This window comes from Crotalus tigris, unplaced genomic scaffold (genome assembly GCF_016545835.1).
Source record: "Crotalus tigris isolate CLP2741 ecotype Arizona unplaced genomic scaffold, ASM1654583v1 scf7180000020218.1340706, whole genome shotgun sequence".
NCBI lineage: Eukaryota > Metazoa > Chordata > Lepidosauria > Squamata > Viperidae > Crotalus > Crotalus tigris.
The window spans coordinates 525,502-544,304 of NW_024097911.1; the positions used below are offsets into that span (position 1 = coordinate 525,502).

General features: G+C 40.4%; 1 protein-coding gene across 14 annotated transcripts in view; it reads left to right on the forward strand.

The window, feature by feature from the left end:
- HUWE1 (HECT, UBA and WWE domain containing E3 ubiquitin protein ligase 1) overlaps positions 1-18,803 on the forward strand; it is a 118,771-nt gene that overhangs the window by 60,941 nt on the left and 39,027 nt on the right. For 13 of the 14 annotated variants that reach the window (XM_039366001.1, XM_039366000.1, XM_039366002.1 and 10 more), the window contains 10 exons: positions 3,685-3,930; positions 4,083-4,216; positions 7,032-7,132; positions 13,121-13,315; positions 13,971-14,187; positions 14,348-14,470; positions 16,442-16,676; positions 17,122-17,352; positions 17,515-17,637; positions 18,241-18,336. In XM_039366001.1, coding sequence (XP_039221935.1) covers positions 3,685-3,930; positions 4,083-4,216; positions 7,032-7,132; positions 13,121-13,315; positions 13,971-14,187; positions 14,348-14,470; positions 16,442-16,676; positions 17,122-17,352; positions 17,515-17,637; positions 18,241-18,336 — 1,701 coding nt within the window. The remainder of the gene's footprint in view (positions 1-3,684; positions 3,931-4,082; positions 4,217-7,031; positions 7,133-13,120; positions 13,316-13,970; positions 14,188-14,347; positions 14,471-16,441; positions 16,677-17,121; positions 17,353-17,514; positions 17,638-18,240; positions 18,337-18,803) is intronic. The other variant, XM_039366011.1, reaches the window with a different exon arrangement.

Below are 18,803 nucleotides of genomic sequence, written 5' to 3' on the forward strand. Positions count from 1 at the left end.
TGTTCCCTCCCTTCAAACTATAAGCAGTAAAAGGGTGGCAAGGATAGCAAAAACAGCCCACTATCTTGTGAGATCATCAGACTTGACAGTGAGATTCTGTGACCAGGTCTTGTAAGCATTCCGTATGAAATACATGCCTAGCTGAACATCTGTTTCTATTGGAATCCAGTTTCTCAAGGCAAGTGGAACACCTGTAGCAATACAGGTGTTGGATACAGAAATTTAGGCACCCCTGCCGAAATTACACCGTTCACTGCATCTCTAAGCGATCGGCTAATGCCAGCTTGACATGGTATAAAGTTGAACCTGACATCTTTCTACAAACTGGAATGCATATTTTCTATTAATGGACATTTGTTTACAAATCCAGACTAAAAATAAATAAATACAGCCTATAGGCCATCTGTGAGGGAGATGGGCGATTAATAAATCAGATATATAAATAAAATAAATTGATGGAGAAGTTTGGATGTCGTTTCATTTAGAATATTGTCATATCTCCTTTGGCAGAAACAGCTTCCAGACATTTCTTATACCCAGCTAAGAGTCTGTTCTTGTTTTTGGAATTTTTTTTTGTACTCTTCCTGTAAAAATAGTCTAGTTCAGAATTACTCATAGTTCCCTTTGTATGTCCTGTGTGCTTGATATTTTCATACAGATTTCATACTGAAGAGATTTTGAAATTCATTCCAAAACTTCCCATTTCTTCTATGTAGAGGCAAAAGAGCTCTGCAAGAAAGAGAGGGAGATAAATCCAAAAGCAAGTACATAAAGTATGGTCAAGAGAGCCTACGCTTTTGCATACGACTATATACAAGGAGTCCTTACTTAGCAACAGCAATTGAGTCTGGCAACTCGGGTCTCTAAGCGGAAGATCACATGACCATGACGGGTTTACAACCTCACTTCTCTTTCGGCCGTTAAGTAAAATACCACGGTCACTAAGGGAAACATGTGACTGTGACTTAAATTGTTACTAACTCTGCTTGTCACAAGCCAGTTGCGAAGAATACAAATGGTGATCATGTGATTGCAGAAGGCTATTTTTCTACACTCTTGTAACTTTGAATAGTCACTAAATAAGGTGGTTGGTAAGCAAGGACTACCTGAATTCAATCATTGCATGTTGTTCCGAAAGGAACAGTGATATAACACCTGGACCTCTTGCCATTCTCCAGTTTGGGTTTATAGTGGCCGGTCACTAATACATCATGTAGCCTATTGCTTATCCTTAAGTTATATGCTTTCATATGTGCTAAGCAAAGATGCTGTGAATTTTAATAGGTAAAAATAAAGTTGAATTTTTGTATCCTAGGACAGTGTAAAAATGTCCCAGGAATTTTGTGTTCAGCCATTCATAGCTGCTGTATTTTCTTCAAGTTTCCCAGTATAAAGGCTTATTTGGCTTTTAAATAACAGATTGACACTTGTGGATCAAGAAAATGTGCACTACAATGGCAATCTATAGATCTGTATGTCCGCCTATAGCAGGCATGTCAAACTTGCGACGTCATGTGATGTGCGTGACATATCGGGACTTTTTCCCCATTACTGGCAATGGGGTGAGCGCGGTTTCAGTGTGACGCATCCATCCCATAGGCTGGCAGTTTGACATGCCTGACCTATAGGGTCATATCTTTCCACAAACTTTTGATATGGCCGTTGATATGATTACTGTACTTCACTGGGAAGGATATTTTTAGGAATGCAATTTGGCTTTAGAACCTGATTGTCTTTGTCAGCATGTGCAACATTTTCTCTTCAGGAAGCCCATATTTTAGTGAGCAATTTTGGAATGATAAGTAATTAAATTTGGTAATTCATAGACTCTTAGGGCAGTGAATTGTGGCATTATTTCCTTTTTCTTCATTCAGTGGCTCATCATCTCAAATCTGAATTTGGGTTTTATGTATGATTGTTTATCTTAAGTGGGCTGTGTCTTTATAAATCCATGTACACACAGTCTTTAATTTACAATTTTGTTCAGTTGTTGAACAAACTGAAGAAGCTTCTTGAATGAGAAATAAAACATCTTAAAGAAAAATGGGAAAGTTCAGTTTGTCTTTTAAAAAAATCACCTTTGAGTCAAGGACTACTTGTACAATCACATAGTCAGAAAGGATTCAATGTGTAATCAATTAAAGATTCTGTCCTGTCACAGACAGGGCTTATGCATTATATTGGTTGGAAGGCATAATTTATCTTCTTTCCTTGCTGGGGGAGCTACAGAAAATAGGGTCAGACATATTATGAAACCACTAGCATAGGTGAAATTGAAATCCTTGGATACTTTGTTGGTTTGAGGGTTTATGGGGTACTTAAGAAGCAAATAGGTACTTTAAACACTGCAGGTACCTTCCATCCCTTAACCTCCCTCCAACAGCAAACATCAGGAAGTTTTTAAGGTGATCTGTGGTGGCTGATTTTTTTTTCCAAAGTTACTCCTTAATGCAGGTTTTCTACTTGGAGGTCATTCAGGACTCACAGCTCCTACCAGATAAGTAGATGAAAGCTGTGGCCAAGGTGGCCTATGCCCAACTTTGGCTGATGCTTCAGTTGCGGCCTTACCTGGGACAAGAAGACTTGGCTAGAGTTAACTCATGCCCTCATCACTACTTGATTAGACTACAGTAATATGCTCTACTTGGAGATGCCTTTAAAGAGTATTTGGAAACTACAGTTGATCCAGAATGCAGTAATGCACGTATCTTGGGGCTCCCTGTCTTGGGAGTGTACAACACTGATTTTTGTGGATTCTGCATTAGTAACCAATTAGTTTGTGGGTCCAGTTTGGATCTGTTTTGGTTGGTCCAATCAATCAGATCTATTAGGAAGAAACTGCAAAAACTCCCACTGAAGTGAGAACATGCTGTTTTTTGTAGTAGCACTGACATTGTTCTTGTTGAGATCAGACTAACTCCCACTCCATTAGTTTTTTTTTCTTTCTTTCTTTCTTTCTTTCTTTCTTTCTTTCTTTCTTTCTTTCTTTCTTTCTTTCTTTCTTTCTTTCTCTCTCTCTCTCTCTCTCTCTCTCTCTCTCTCTCTCTCTCTCTTTCTTTCTTTCTTTCTTTCTTTCTTTTGAAAACTAATGAAAATCAGTGTTTTCAAATAGCCTTCTACTAATTTGTTGGTGCTAGCTTTATTTTTTTCATTTTTTTTACTATTCTATTGTGTTTTTATTTTTGTAACTGATACTTTAAACTGTATTTTTTTTTCTATTTAAGCCGCCAACATTCTTAGAGATGTCAGATAAATAAACAAATATTCTAGGATTCCTGGGGCCCCAAATGGGATATCGGGTCATGACACCTGGGAGGCACAGACTGTTAATCCCTGCTATAGTGGGGTGTGGACCTCTATGTAGCTGTTGTTTTTTGCATTTGGCATAAATTGGTTGAATGTTGTGAGCCAGATGTTGAGTGAATATGGAGAAGTGTTAGTGTGGTTAGCAAGAGAATTTTTTTTCTTAAAAAATCTACTGATTCTGAACATCAATTTGTTCAGTGTATGAATACAATATCTACGAAGACAAGAGAAAGAGTGTTGATGGATGTTTAGTAAACCATGAGTCATGACTTTAAACTGAACGTTGTGGATTAGAGTTTGGAACGGGGTGTGAGGCAAAGACTTACATATTATCAGAGGATTTGATGGATTACACTAGTTCTGTTTTCTGTATCCTAGACACTGTCTCATGAGCCAAAAGTGCTGCAAGAAGGGTTGCTTCAACTGGATTCCATCCTCTCTTCCTTGGAGCCTTTGCACCGACCCATCGAGGAACCTGGTGGTTCGGTTCTGCTGCGGGAATTGGCGTGTGCTGGCAATGTAGCTGATGCTACTCTGTCTGCCCAGGCCACACCCTTACTCCATGCCCTGACAGCGGCCCATGCTTACATCATGATGTTTGTGCATACTTGCCGTGTAGGACAAGTAAGAACTGCTTTCTTTCTTTCTTTCTTTCTTTCTTTCTTTCTTTCTTTCTTTCTTTCTTTCTTTCTTTCTTTCTTTCTTTCTTTCTGCTGCTTGATGTCACCAATGCCGAATTCAGTTGTTCAGCAACATATTTTCTCTTCCATTTACAGAGTGAAATTAGAGCCATCTCAGTAAACCAGTGGGGTTCACAGTTGGGTCTGAGTGTGCTGAGCAAGCTGAGCCAGCTGTACTGTTCACTAGTATGGGAAAGCACTGTGCTGCTGTCGTTGTGCACACCAAACAGGTATGGGCACATGATAGATGTGAAGCCTACTTTGCTGGTGGTATAAAATTGCTGGGCTGGAGATGGATAGAGAAACTGCTTATTTATAAATAGGCATTTGGGTCACAAGACCCCTAGAGCAAAGGCCATAAGTTTAGCGAACCAATTCAAGTGTGTCAGCGGTTCCCTTGGGTAAAAGATGTCAGGTGTTGGGGTAGTGTACATGCAAGGGTATGTTGCAGAATGTGGTAAAGTGGAAGCCCTTTGTTCATCTTCCCTAAATGATCAAAGACAGCATGAACTGTTACTTTGTCTCAACCAACTGATTCAGTAGTAGAGTTGTTGCAGATTATAAATCAGTATGGGCAAGTTTCTGGTTTTAAAGTTAATAAAAATAAGACTAAAATTTTAACAAAAAATATGTCTAATTCGGATAAGGAAATGTTAGTTAATTTGACAGGTTTTGAAATTGTAAAAAATATAAAATATTTAGGGGTTTATATAACTTTCTAATGCAAAACTTTATAAAAATAATTATGAAATGTTATGGCTTAAAATGCAGAAGGATTTGAATGACTGGAAAAAATTGCAACTATCTTTGTTAGGGAGAATTGCTGCAGTTAAAATGAATCCTCTGCCAAAATTTCTTTTTCTGTTTCAAATGATACCTATTTTAAAGAAAGAGGCAAATCTAGAAGAATGGCAGAAGGGTATTAACAGATTCATTTGGGCTGGGGAAAAAACAAGAGTTAAGCTTAAAATTATTCAAGATGTTTGAGAGAGAGGTGGACTCAGGGTGCCGAATTTAAAATTGTATTATGATGCGGTGGTTTTGACTTTGATTAGTGATTGGGTTAACTTAACAAACTTAGATATACTTTTTTTGGAAGGATGGGATTTATTATTTGCATGGCATGCGTATTTAATTTATAATAAAAAGGTGGATAGGGTTTTTAAATCCCATGTTTTAAGAATTGCTTTACTGCGTTTCTGGAAGAATTATTATAGGTTAAATTCTAGAATACCACTGTGGGGAATTCCTGGGCACGCTATAGAAGGGATAAGGAAAGGAGTGATAATGGATAGGATTTCTTACAAGCAATTGACTAAGTGGGAAGGGAATAAGTGGCAATTAAAATCGATGGAGGACTTAATGCAAGAAAATATTATTTATTCATGGTTTCAGTATAGGCAATTATTAGAAAGATGGAGTATAGATCAAAAAGTGGGTTTTATTGCGGAAGATGTGAATTTGGTGAAACAAATTAGAGATCAAAATCGAGCCCATATAAAAAGAGTTTATAATGTTTTGGTGGAATTGGATTCAGAAACAGAATTACCGTATATGCCGGCGTATAAGACGACTTCCGCAAGCGCTAAACTCGGCGCCAAAGACGGGGGTCGTCTTATACACCGAGTCGTCTTATATGCCGGAAATACTGGTAGTTTCCGGCATATAAGATGACGTTCTAGGAATGCGGCTTGGCGACAAAGACGGGGGTCGTCTTATACGCCGGGTTGCCTAATACGCCGGCATATACGGTAGTTAAGGATTGTATGGTTAAGTGGGCTCAAAATTTTGAAGAGCCGATTCCATTAGATACATGGGAGATAATTTGGGTGAGGAATATTAAGTTTACCCAAGCTCAAAATTTACAAGAAAATTTTTATAAAATGTTTTATAGATGGCACCTTGATCCACAAAAGATGTCTCGTATGTATCCCAATTTACAGCCCAAATGTTGGAGATGTGGTTGTATGGATGCAACGTATTATCATATTTGGTGGTCATGTAGAAACATAAAGGCTTTTTGGATTAAGATTTGGTGGAATATTCAAAAAAATTTTAATAGAAGGATAAAATTTACACCACAATTATTTTTGTTAGGTATTATTGAAGATTGTGATAGTAAAGAGATTATTTTAATGCTGAATTTTATTACGGCGGCAAGGTTATTGATTGGGCGATATTGGAAAAAAGATTCCTTGCCTACCTTAGAGGAATGGTTTTTTAAAGTTTCTTATTTATCAGAAATGGCTAAAATTTCGGCTTATCTGAAAGACCATTCACAAGAGAGATATAATTCTGTATGGAAAAGATGGGTAAATTTTGTTCAGAATAAATATGGGATTAGAAAGTATTATTTAGCTTTTGAATAACTTATAGTGTAAAGTTGTTATGGATTTTAATGTAATGGAGTTAAAGGGTTTTTAAATTTTTTAGGATTTATGTATAGTTGATTGATGTTTATTTAATTTTTATGTTTTTTCTTTTGCTGTTTTTAGCTCTGTATTCAGCTCTGGGAAGGGGGGGAGGGGTAAGGGGGGTGGAGGGAGGGAGGTGGGGAGGGATTTCATTGTAAAAAATTTATAAAAATTTCAATTAAAAAAAAAAAAGACAGCATGAACTTTCTCTCCCACATCCATCACATCTTCTTGGAGCCAGTTGGTTGAGGAAGAATTCACCAATCGCTGAACTGAGTTCCAGCCATTTCATGGCTACTTTTAGCACCCCTAAGAATACGTAATCATTCCATTTCTGCTTCTTTAGCTAGGCTTTTAGTATTAGTCCAAAGTTATTTGAGGCTTGATTATTCATTGTGTGGAAGGGAATTGACAGGAGGCCAAATAGAAACGGAAATGGTCTAAAGTAGCTTTTGAGCCCTCAGTGGCTCAGTATTAATATTGTCTACAATCCTTGGTCCCTGTGGCACTGTTGTACTTCATTCCATTGCTCCAAGTTACTATATATATTTTTCTTGTTGTGAGAGAAACCAATCCATCTGCTAGATGGGTGCTACTTATAGCATTAATCTGATCTTTCCTATGCTTGCAGTTTACCTTCAGGATGTGAATTTGGCCAGGCTGACATGCAGAAATTGGTGCCAAAGGAAGAGAAAACTGTACCAAGTGCTACCCCGGGAGCCAAAAAAGCAGGTATGGTTGGGAGGTAGATGCTCTTACCTGTTGAGTTGAGATCTGATACAAAATTTAGATTTCCTATCCCATAAAAACTGTATTGGGGGGAGGCTATTTGGCGGAAGAAGCATTTTGCCCTGCATACCCCTGATGGCAAAGTACAGTAGCCAGCTTTCTTACCAATCTTCTTAGGCTCCTCCTATACAGCAGTGAAATTATTGTTATATTGTATGCTTTATTGAAGCAACTTCAACACTAATAAATCATTTTCTTATCAGACAAAAAGTATTGACTTAACAAAAGAGACTACATTTGCATATAATCAATTTTTTCCCAAATTGAAATTTATCTGTTGATGGGAAAGTATCATTTAATGAGGTATTCTGGGAGAGTTTGAAGTTCATTTGAAATTAATGCTCCTGTCTTGCTCTTTTGATCCCCTAAACCAGGGGTAGGCAACCCAAAACACTCAAAGAGCCACTTGGATCCGTTTCCTACCAAAAAAAAAACACAGGGAGCCGCAAAACCCTTTGGATATCTAAAATGAAGATAACACTGCATATATCCTTTTTTACCTTTAACATACACTGCATATATCCTTTTTTACCTTGAGAGAGAGAGAGAGAGATACTAAGAAATAAAACGTGAGCACCAGGAAAAGTTAAAACATTAAAAGTTTTATAAAACGTTAAAAGTTTAAATATAAAACATTTAAAAGTTTTTTAAAAAGCAGACCTAGCTTTCGTTGGCTCCTGCCAACATCATCAGGGTGCAAATGAATCAGTGGGAGAGACATTTATAAACAAGCCAGCGCCTGCGCTTGACTCCTGGACCGCGTAACAGGTCCCAACCGGCCAATCGTTGCACCTGTGTCAATTGTTACATAATTGCTCAGTTTGTCCTCATTCTCCCCATCTACATGCGTACTAGCTTTCACTTTCCCACCTCTCTGCATCTGTGACTCAAGAGGGCACATAGCCTTTCTACAATCCAGTATGTGATCATTATCACCAAGTTACTTCTCCCCCTCCTCTCCCTTAAAACCTTCTACACAGATGGATCTATATATCTATATAGATATGGATATATGCAGTGTTATCTTCATTTTAGATGTCAAAAGGGTCTCTCTCTCTCTCTTTCTGTCCCTCCCTCCTTCTCCCTCCCTCTCCCTCTTTCTGCCCTTGGTCTGCCAGTCCTCTTCCCCCACTGTGTGTGTGTGTGTGTGTGTGTGTGTGTGTGTGAGGTACTTGTGCTTCCCCCTCTCTTTCTCTTTCCCTCTCTCTTTCCTCTCTCTTTCTCTTTCCTCTCTCTCCTTCCCTCTCTTTTTGTCTTTTCTTTCTCTTTCTTCTCTCTCTTTCCTCTCTCTTTCTCCCTCTCTTTCCTCTCTTTATCTTTCCTCTCTCTCTCCCCCTTTCCTCTCCATCTCCCTTTCTCTTTCCTTTCTTTTTTTTTAAACAAATTTTATTGGTTTTTTAATTTCTTAAAGCAAAGTATTCAGGACACACCATGGTGCTGGGGTAATCAAACATCCTAAAACAAAACGTATATACGTAGTACAATCAATACATCAAGTGTTTCCTCTCTTTTTCCCTCAAATAGCATAATATATTTAAAATATCCAATTCTAGCTTAAATTTATTCAACCTAAACCTGTTTTTAAGCTTCGTTAATTTACAATACCATAATCAAATTAACTTTAAATAAAAACATTTTCAGTTCAAATATCCCTTCCAAGTATGTTCTACATTTTTAATTTTATCAAAATCTTATTTATTTCTTCTTCCACTAGTCTCCTCTATTTAGAATAAAATATTGATCTATCCTAGACCTATCTAATCCATCGGTTAATCAGTCTCTTTAAGCTAGGAAGGTAATATCAGACCTTAAATCATGTCAATCCATTAAACCAAAATCAAAGCTCACCAGTTAATTATCATGACTAATAACATCCATTTCATCAAAGAGTCATGCTATCTTATTAAATTTCAATTGATTAATAATTCAGTTCAAATCTAAAACATCTCTTCAATTTTCTTCATTCCATTACATAATAATTTTCATCAAAGTAAACCTAGCATTCTAAAAAAAACATTCTTAATATTCTAAACTGCCTTTAGTCCATTATATAGAAAAAAATAAAAATCTCATTTTTAAGCAAAAGTATTGATCTATCCTAGCCACATCTAAATGTATGTATTTATCAATCTATTCTATACATATCTAATCCTTCAATTAGCCGGTCTCTTTAAGTTGACAGTCTAGCATCAAAGCTTAAGTCACTTCAATCCATTGAGTAAAATTCAAATTTCAACCAGGTAATTATCATAGCTAAACATCCATATTATGAAACAAACAGGTCATCTTATTTAATTAAAATTCACTTAATTATTAATTCAGTCCAAATCTGAGACATCTCATTACTTCAAACTCGTAATCTTAGTTCTTATATAAATCCATAGTTCTAGGTTGCCTTTAATCCAGTTTGTAGGATTTTAAATTTCATTTTTCAATCTTATTCTAGCTTTCCTCATATGCCAGGTAGGTTTCCATAGCAAGGCTTCCCTTCCCGATGATGCATCTCTTTTCGTTACTTGTAGTGTCACTTGATTTGATGAAAACCATCTTGGTCTCTGATTAGGTCCTCTGTTTCTCTTATCCATAAAGCCTTGTTGCATCAAAAGCTCAAAATTTAGTCTTTGCTTTTCCTGGTCTTCTTTGTAAGGCAAGGTAAAATTCTTTTTATTCTCAGTTAAATCCTCTTCTTGTATAATCTGTTTTGTAGAGTAGTCAAGTGTAATCTGGGAGTCAGTTTTAAAATTTAGAATAGGCATCCTGGCTCTTAGTTCTGTAGTAAACTCTTTTATTGTAGTACATATTTCTTCTTTGGCCTCATAGATCTTTTCCAGTATAAGTTTAAAGTTTAGATGTGATTGAGGCTTCTCCATTTTAGCAATAGGTGAAGAAAAATCCTTTTTCTTTTTAGTGAAGGTTACAATTAAATATCATCCACCCCCACAGTTCATACAGCTGGCTCAAATTATCTTTCCTCTTGAAAAACAATTTGAAGGCCAGAACCATCTCATCCAAGTAATTAACAATCCAATATTTACTTTTGACCAGTAGGTGTTCTCAGTAAGCTAAAAAAAAAACCCTTCTTCAAACGCCATTTTTTTCTTTTTTCTATTTTTTAAAAGCAGAATGGAAAAAGAAGTACTCTGCCAATATGATACCATTCCAAAAAAAACACAAACAATCTTTTCAGTAGCTCAACATAAATAAAGATAAAATATAGTCTTAACGCCTTTGTTCCCACAATTACCAAAGCCGCTTTCTCCAGATGGGGAAATAATTCCAAGAAAGGCTTTTACAGGCAAAGACAGCATGGGGTGAGGAGAGGAGTAGAAGGGTTCTCACCCAGATCATCTGCGGTGGGTCTGTAACGCTTAGATGACAGTGCGACTTTCGGCTGGTGCAGCAGGGTGAACGGTCATCTTTCAGGCCGGTCTTTGCTCCGTCGGCCCTAAGGAGATAGCTGGAGACACAGGGGAGCTGCCGCCCTCCCCTATCTACCAGCAAGCCTCCTCTTCGGTGGTCGCCCCTGCAGGGCGACTTTCGACCCCCTAGGGGGTCTACTGGCGAAGGAAACTCCGGACGGCAAGGAGGCAAGTCTCTAGGTACGACCGGCGTCGCCGCGTTCCGGAACTGGAAGTCTCTCTTTCTTTCTCCCTCTTTCCTCTCTCTTTCTCCCTCTTTCTCTCCTCTCTTTCCTCTTTCTCTTTCCTCTCTGTCCCCCTCTCCCTCTTTCTCTTTCCTCTCTCTCCCCGTCTCCCTCTTTCTTTCCTCTCCCTTTTTCTTTTCTCTCTTTCTTCCTCTTTCCTCTTTCCCTCTTTTTCCTCTCTCTTTCTTCCTCTCTTTCTCTCTTTCTCTTTCTTCTCTCTCTCTCCCCCTTTCCTCTCCCTCTCCCTTTCTCTTTCTTTCCTCCCTTTCCTCTTTCTTTCCACTTTCCTCTCTCTGTCTCCCTTTTTCTTTCCTCTCTTTCCTTTCTTTCCTCTCTCTCCCCCTCTCCCTCTTTTTCCTCTCCCTTTCTCTTTTCTCTCTTTCTTCTTCTTTCCTCTTTCTCTCTCTCTTTCCTCTCTCTTTCCTCTCTCTCTCCCTCTCTTTTTCTCTTCACCCCCCCCTTTACTAACAGAACCAGTTCACCTACCAAATCGTTTAACTTCCTCGCTTAGAGATGGGCATTCGGAGATTCACCACATTCTGACAAAGAGAAATGCCAGCACCTCTCACTTAGCATTGATTATGCTGCAGGGACGGCAAATGCTGTATGTTATCAATATCTGGAGAGCTACTGTTCATCTGCACTCTCCTGAAAGGCTCTCCCAATGTCAAGCTTTGAAAGGCCCCTGACCCTCCTCCGCTTCAGGCCGACTGCGCCCAGCAGGGAGCCTCAGTAGCCGGCGAGGAAGAGAGACAGACCATCTCCTTGCTGCTCGCTTCCAATCCCAATATGGTGTATCCTGCTTGGGATTTGGGACTGATAGGGGGAAGATCCTGGCTCCCAAGCCGCAGGGACTTCCAACCTCAGAGCTTGCTTGGCTCTGTTCCCAGTCAGTGTCGCGCGTGCGCAAAACAACCAACAAAATGCTGCGGTTGAGACTTGCCTGCCTGCCTGGCTCCCGGGCCTCAGTAGCCAATCATTTGAAGCAAGCAGCCTCGTCTGCAGGGAGAAGAGAGTGAGGGCAGATGAGCCGAGTCTGTGGCAGGGATAACAAGGGTTCGGGAGATGCTAGCACGAAAGTTCCGCATCTTTTGACTTACCTCGTCTTGCCCCCACTGGTTCTTCGCCTGAACAAGTCACCCTCTCTCTCTCTCTTTCTCTCTCTTTTCTCTGCCTCTCTCTCTCTCCAGATGAGGAGAGAGAGAGAGAGAATGAAAGGCAGATGGTGCCGAAGGGGCAGGGAGGGGAGGGGGGCAGGAGGCACTGAAAGGCACCCGGGACACCATGGACCGGCCCAGGGAGATGTGTGGCAAGCTCAGCTGCCCAGGGAACGGCCTGGGGACGGCCCAGGAAGTGATGACCCCCCTGCCGCCACCCCAGCCTAGACTGCCGCCCAGCCCAGCCTGGGGAGACGCATATCCGACTCGGCAGCCCGGGAACGACCCAGAGAGCGATGCCCCTGCCGCCGCCGGGACTGCCGCCAGCCCGGCCTGGGGAGACGCATAGCTAGCTCGGCAGCCCGGGAATGGCCCAGGGAGTGATGTCCCTGCTGCCGTCGCCGCCCCAGCAGGGACTGCCGCCCGTCCCGGGGAGACATGTGGCCAGCTCGGCAGCCCAGGGATGGCCCAGGAAGTGATGCCCCTGCCGCCGCTGTCCCAGCCGGGACTGCTGCTCAGCCCGGCCCGCGGAGATGCGAGGCCGGCTTGGCTGCCCAGGGATGCCCAAGGAAGCAATGCCCCCCTGCCGCCACCCCAGCTGGGATTGCCGCCCAGCCCGGCCTGGGGAGACGCATAGCCAGCTCGGCAGCCTGGGGACAGCCCAGGGAGCGATGCCCCTGCCGCCACCACCCCAGCTGGGGCTACCGCCCGGCCCGAGCAAACACGTGGCCGGCTCGCTGGCCTGGGGACGGCCCAGGAAGCGATGCCCCCGCCACCGCCCCAGCCGGGACTACAGCATATGGGGGGCAGCAGGAAGGAGGAGGGAGAGGAGGCGGCTCTGGAGCCGCAGGAGATGGCTCAAAGAGCCGCATGTGGCTCCGGAGCCGCGGGTTGCCGACCCGTGCCCTACACAGTTTTGCTTATCTTCTCTCTCAAACCCCACACTTAGTCTACCTATTGTGTGAGGTCTTTCCAGCTTCTAAAGATTTCTATGCTTGTAGTGGTGATTCCATTAGGTTCTATTGATATCTGAATTTAATGAACAGTTTAGTTCCTCCCAAGTGAAATTGTGGGAAATAGGCTGGCAGAAGGATCTTTGAATGGATAATTTATCAGCATTACTTTTTGCAGATGGTGAACCAGAAGCAGTGGGAGCTGGAACCATGGAGGCTTCTGCCCAAGGCCTGCTAGAAGGAATTGGCCTAGATGGTGACACCCTGGCACCAATGGAAACTGATGAGCCCAGTTCTTCTGATCCCAAGGGGAAGTCAAAAATAACCCCAGCCATGGCAGCTCGAATCAAGCAGATCAAGCCCCTTCTATCAGGTGAAGAAAAAAAAAATCTGTTGGAATTGGTTCAGAAAAAAGAGGAAAACTTTTGAATGGAATGCAATACCTGTGATTAGAGAACTCTAACTATAGTTCTGTTTTGTGACTTGCCTTCCCTTTCCAGATTTGTAAGGATAAAGGCTTAGAATGTTATCCTTTGCTAGTATAGCTATATTAAAATGCTGGAATAATTTTTATGACAGAGGTAGACAACTTTTCTGGAGCAATGAGCACATTTTGAATATTGGGAGCATATTGTGAGTTCTCTTACTGGTTGCCCTGACTAGAAAGCTTCTGTATTAACAACATGGCTGTTACGATGAATCCTAGCCAATCCTAGCACAGTTTATAAGAAAATAAAATAATGAGTTGCTGCTTACTGTATTCTCTAGTCTTCTAGAACCTGCCTTTGCTGTTTTCTTCCAAGCAGGTCAGTATACAGTATTTCCAAGTGTTGAACTACAGCCATGAACCATTTTGATTTTCCAAGAACACCTGTGAGCCTTTTGTGTAGCCAAATTCTTCATCTTATAGATAAAGAGACTTGAGATGGAGAATCTGCTTTGGAGCATATCACGTTTCCTCTTTGTTTTTAATAACATAAAATTGAATTTATTCTCTCTTTGTCTGTCTGTCTCTTTCTCTCTCTCAGCATCTTCTAGGTTAGGACGTGCTTTGGCAGAATTATTTGGGTTGTTGGTCAAACTCTGTGTTGGTTCTCCAGTAAGACAACGTAGGAGCCATCATGCTGCTAGCACCACTACTGCTCCCACTCCTGCTGCTCGCTCAACAGCTTCAGCACTCACCAAACTACTCACTAAGGGGCTTTCCTGGCAGCCCCCTCCTTATACACCCACTCCTCGCTTCCGGTAAGTCCTGCTGATCACTAATTCGGGGTCATCCTACAATGTTTGTGGTAAGGGGAAAGCCTGTCCTAGACTTCATAGATAATAATGTTTTGCTACATTTTGCAAAATCAGCAGCACGGTTTTGAGTTTGCTTGATTAACAGAATTGTTTTTGCTTTTAGTTTGACTTTTTTCATCTGTTCTGTCGGTTTCACCTCACCAATGCTGTTTGATGAGAGAAAATATCCTTACCACCTGATGCTGCAAAAATTCTTGTGCTCTGGAGGCCATAATGCTCTTTTTGAGTAAGTTGCATGCTGGTTTATTTGAACTATGAAATATTTCATTAGCTAATCATGGTCTTTGAAATTCAAACAAGGGTGATTAGTTACTGCACCTGGAATGAAACAGGCAGTTAAGAAAATGCAGAGCACAGTGTTGCATCCCCTCTAGAATGAGTCCAATAAATTTTTGTTTAATCAGTTTAAAAGGCAGCAATCTATTGCTGCTTGGCAGATTTTAGATAAGAATATGCCTCTCAGAAATCTGCCTGCTGAGAGTTCCAGTGTCTTTGTGGAGTTTCTCAAACTGGAACAAGTTTATGAGCCAATTGATAATGGAGTTTGATGGATACAAATACTTGTTTTTGAAAAGCATTGAGCCAACCTTTGAAAGGATTATGGTAGTGTATGTAGTTCTTCTGAGACAAAAGATGCTATCCAAATAAAAGATAGCAGCTGTCAAATATCAAGTGAATGCAATGTTTATGCCAATCAGGAGCCAGGTTTGGAAAGAATATTGGAAAAGCACCTCTTCATTAAGATCGAAAGAACTTAGAGAGGAAAGAAAGATCTTGGTGCAGAATGATTTTGTGTAAAAGACCGGATAAAACTCATCACAGTGTAGTCATCTGAGTTCTCTGGAACAACCTAACATAGACCATGGCAACAACTACAGAAGATTTCATTATTACAAACGATGCATTGCCATCAGCTTGAATTGTTTGGAAGCTAACTGCTCAAAGAGATGAATTACATGAAAGGATGGTATGAGAATGGGCAATTAAATATTGAAAAACGGTTGAGAAAATATTTAATCACTGGGTGAAGAAATACAACATTTCATCAAACTATGAAAGGCTGAAGTTACTTTTAAATAAACTTTAAATGACAACCCCCCCCCAAAAAAAAAAACCCACCAGTAAGGAGAGCAGAAAATCTAAAACCTGCATTAAACTTAGATAATTTTTGCCTATTGGTTTGAGAATGAAAGACTTTGAAGACACAGCTAAAATCCCAATTGTTTCTTTTGAGAATCCACTAGCCAGTTTATCTTCCAAACAATGAGTTTGAGGCTTTAGATGTTTGAGAAGATCGTTGACTTTTTCATCATAAGTGATATCTACAGTAGAATAATTGTAAGATGAGGACATTGATGAAAATAGGATTATCATGGGCTAAGCATACAATTTCAGAAGAAAAAAGGAGTGAACGGACTATTGGCGTTGTGTGGATTGTCCTTTCCTTTTATTCAGGCTGGACTGATTCTTAGCTTTAGAAAGGCATCCTATGGTCCAGCTCTCGCTATCCAGTGGTTTGCTGGCCATCAGAGGAGCTAATGGATCTGATACAGCAGCAGTTGCTGGCATTGAGCTAGGAGACTTGGAATGGCAAGTGCATGGTGGAATGTGGCAACAATTGAGATAGTGGACCCTTCAACTCTGAAGCAGCCACAGAATTAACTGCATTGACTGCTTATTCCACAAAGACATACTCAAATGAAAGTAAACATGAACTGGCTATCTGTTAATAGGAACGTGTTGCAACAATTCTTGTCCTAGATAAGATTCACAGTTATTATATCAGGACATGAATTAGAAAAGGGAAATATTTTGAAAAGAGGGAATACTTTAGAAAAAATGTATGACATTACCATTGTGATAGTTGGAATACAATCATATTTTTAAAAGCACTTCGTATAGATACTACATTGGCCCAAATCCTTATATTTCAAACACAGACCATTATTGGGAATTAAAGCCAACTCCGTTCTTGGCCCCTGAACGTGGCAACAATGAGAAAGATTTATCAGGAATGATTCACGATTGTGAGAAACATGGAGGCAGCACAAGATGATCTAGAAAAATTCCTTCAGATCAGTGGTGCAGTTGATAGAAAGGCTCCAGGGCAAGGTTATAATTTTGGTAGGATTGTGTAGGAAAAAATAATAACTGCATGCTTAACAGGTATAATCACTTCACATCCCACCCTCTCCAGGACTTTCAACTGGGCCCTTTCTATGGGAGGCAAAGTTCCAGTTGCTGAAGGATTGGAACATCCGGATTTGCCTGATGGCACAGGGGAGTTTCTGGATGCCTGGCTCATGCTGGTGGAGAAAATGGTGAATCCTACCACAGTGCTGGAATCTCCCCATTCCTTGCCTGCAAAGCTACCAGGTGGGCAGAACTACCTGCAATTCAGTGCTTTGCGTTTCCTTGTGGTAACGCAGAAGGTGAGTAGTTGCAGTTTCTCTCTTTTTTTCTTTTTCAGATAAAGCAAAGGGTATATGGAAGTGAAATATATAGAACTATATATGCTGTTACACCAGCTGCTGCTGTAATGTGACTTTACTATAGCAGAAACTCTTTGTGATCAGTCTAAATAAGAATCTGTTATCTTGTGGTATAAAATAGCCGATTTATCTTGTTTTGTTGTTCAAAATGTTACTGAAATTCCAACTTATTAGCATTTAATGTTTGCCCCTACATATCCCTTGTATAATTGTATCTTATTCTATCTTTTATGTGTAGAGTGCACTATGTGATGCATTCTAACCTCTCCCCTTTATAAGTGATTTTTTTGTATCTAGAAACTGCAAAATACTGCCATTTCTGACTTTCCAAGGAGGAAATCCCATGTAGGGCTACCTTTGCTAGCTTTTCTTCTCTATTGGGCAGGCGGCCTTCACTTGCATCAAAAACCTATGGAACCGTAAGCCACTGAAAGTATATGGAGGACGCATGGCAGAGTCCATGTTAGCTATCCTGTGTCACATCCTGCGTGGAGAGCCAGTCATCCGTGAGCGTCTTGGCAAGGAGAAAGAGGGAGCACGCAGTGAGGAAGAGGCAGGGCAAGAAGAGGGTGGTGCCCGAAGGGAGCCACAAGTGAACCAGCAGCAGCTTCAGCAGGTAGAAATCATTCCATTATTTTAGTGCTTTGCAAAAGTTGCATTCTTAGTTTAAGCCCTTTTCCTTGGGGGATGTAGTTTACTTTTAAACTGAGTCTTCTGGTTGTCTTCTGCTTGCATATCCAATCCCTTTATGAAGTTTTCTGCCTCTGCCTATTTTCAGCTGATGGACATGGGCTTTACACGAGAGCATGCTATGGAAGCTCTGTTGAACACCAGTACCATGGAACAAGCCACAGAGTATCTTCTGACACATCCTCCACCCCTTATGGGTGGGGTTGTAAGGGTGAGGCAATCTAGCAGTTTAAGATTATTTGACTTATAGAAATTTCTTAGCTTCCTTTATTCTAGATCATTCATTCCCAATCTTTGTTCTTCTGAAAGCTGCATTGCTTTGGAATTGGGGGGTCCACATGTTATTGATGAATGGGCCTTAAGCCAGCTGCAAGCAGAGCCAAAAAGGGTGGGACAGATAATGTTTTCTCCTTTTGATGTATCTTTTTTTTTTGCTTTGAATCTTTTTCATTTTTATCACAACAGTTAAGCTAGATTGCTCTTTCCAGAATCTGTATTGATTGTGTAGAAGTCAGGGTTGTGGCAGGAGTTGCTCCAGTCCCATTCTAGATACTGATAAAATATTGGACACCTTCACTCCCCAATTCTAAAAGACGAAATATGCAATCATCAGTTAATTAATTAATATATGATTCTGATGCTTTTAGCTTAGAAAATGTTTTTTGATGAGTGTATACAAAAGAGAGCTCTACTCCCACCCGAATGTTACAATTTTAGATTCATACAAATGTCTAGTTTCCTTTAAAATGCAGATTAGTTGCATTCCAGTAGCCAATCACTAATATTCCAGACCTGTTTGTGGGTTGTCTGGCAGGATCTCAGCATGTCTGAAGAAGATCAGATGATGAGGGCCATTGCTATGTCCCTGGGACAAGACATCCCCATGGACCAAAGGGCTGAATCCCCAGAGGTAAAAACAAAAACAAAAAACCCCTTCATATTGTGATTCACAGTGCTGGATTGAAAAAAAAAAACATTGCTCAACTTTAGAAGAAAAATCTTTAGTACTCCATTCTTATATCTAATGTTTCAGAATTGTGGTGAAAAATGCAATTATGATTAGCATAAAGCCCAACTTTTATTGACAATAAGATAACTGTATACAAAAGTATGTATGTATTTAGTGGGAGATAAGCAGTTTAGTTTCCAGTATTTCAAACACACACACACAAACACACACACACACACACAAACACATACACAGACTCGCCTGCCACTTTTGGGGAGCCCTGCTTAAATGGTAGTCATCAATATGGATAATTTCTGAAATAGAAATAACATTCTAGATAAAACATTCATTTTAATCACAGAAAGTCTTCCCAACAATGATAATTGTAATTTTTCTTATCTCTGCATGTCTTGTTGTAATCCTAATCC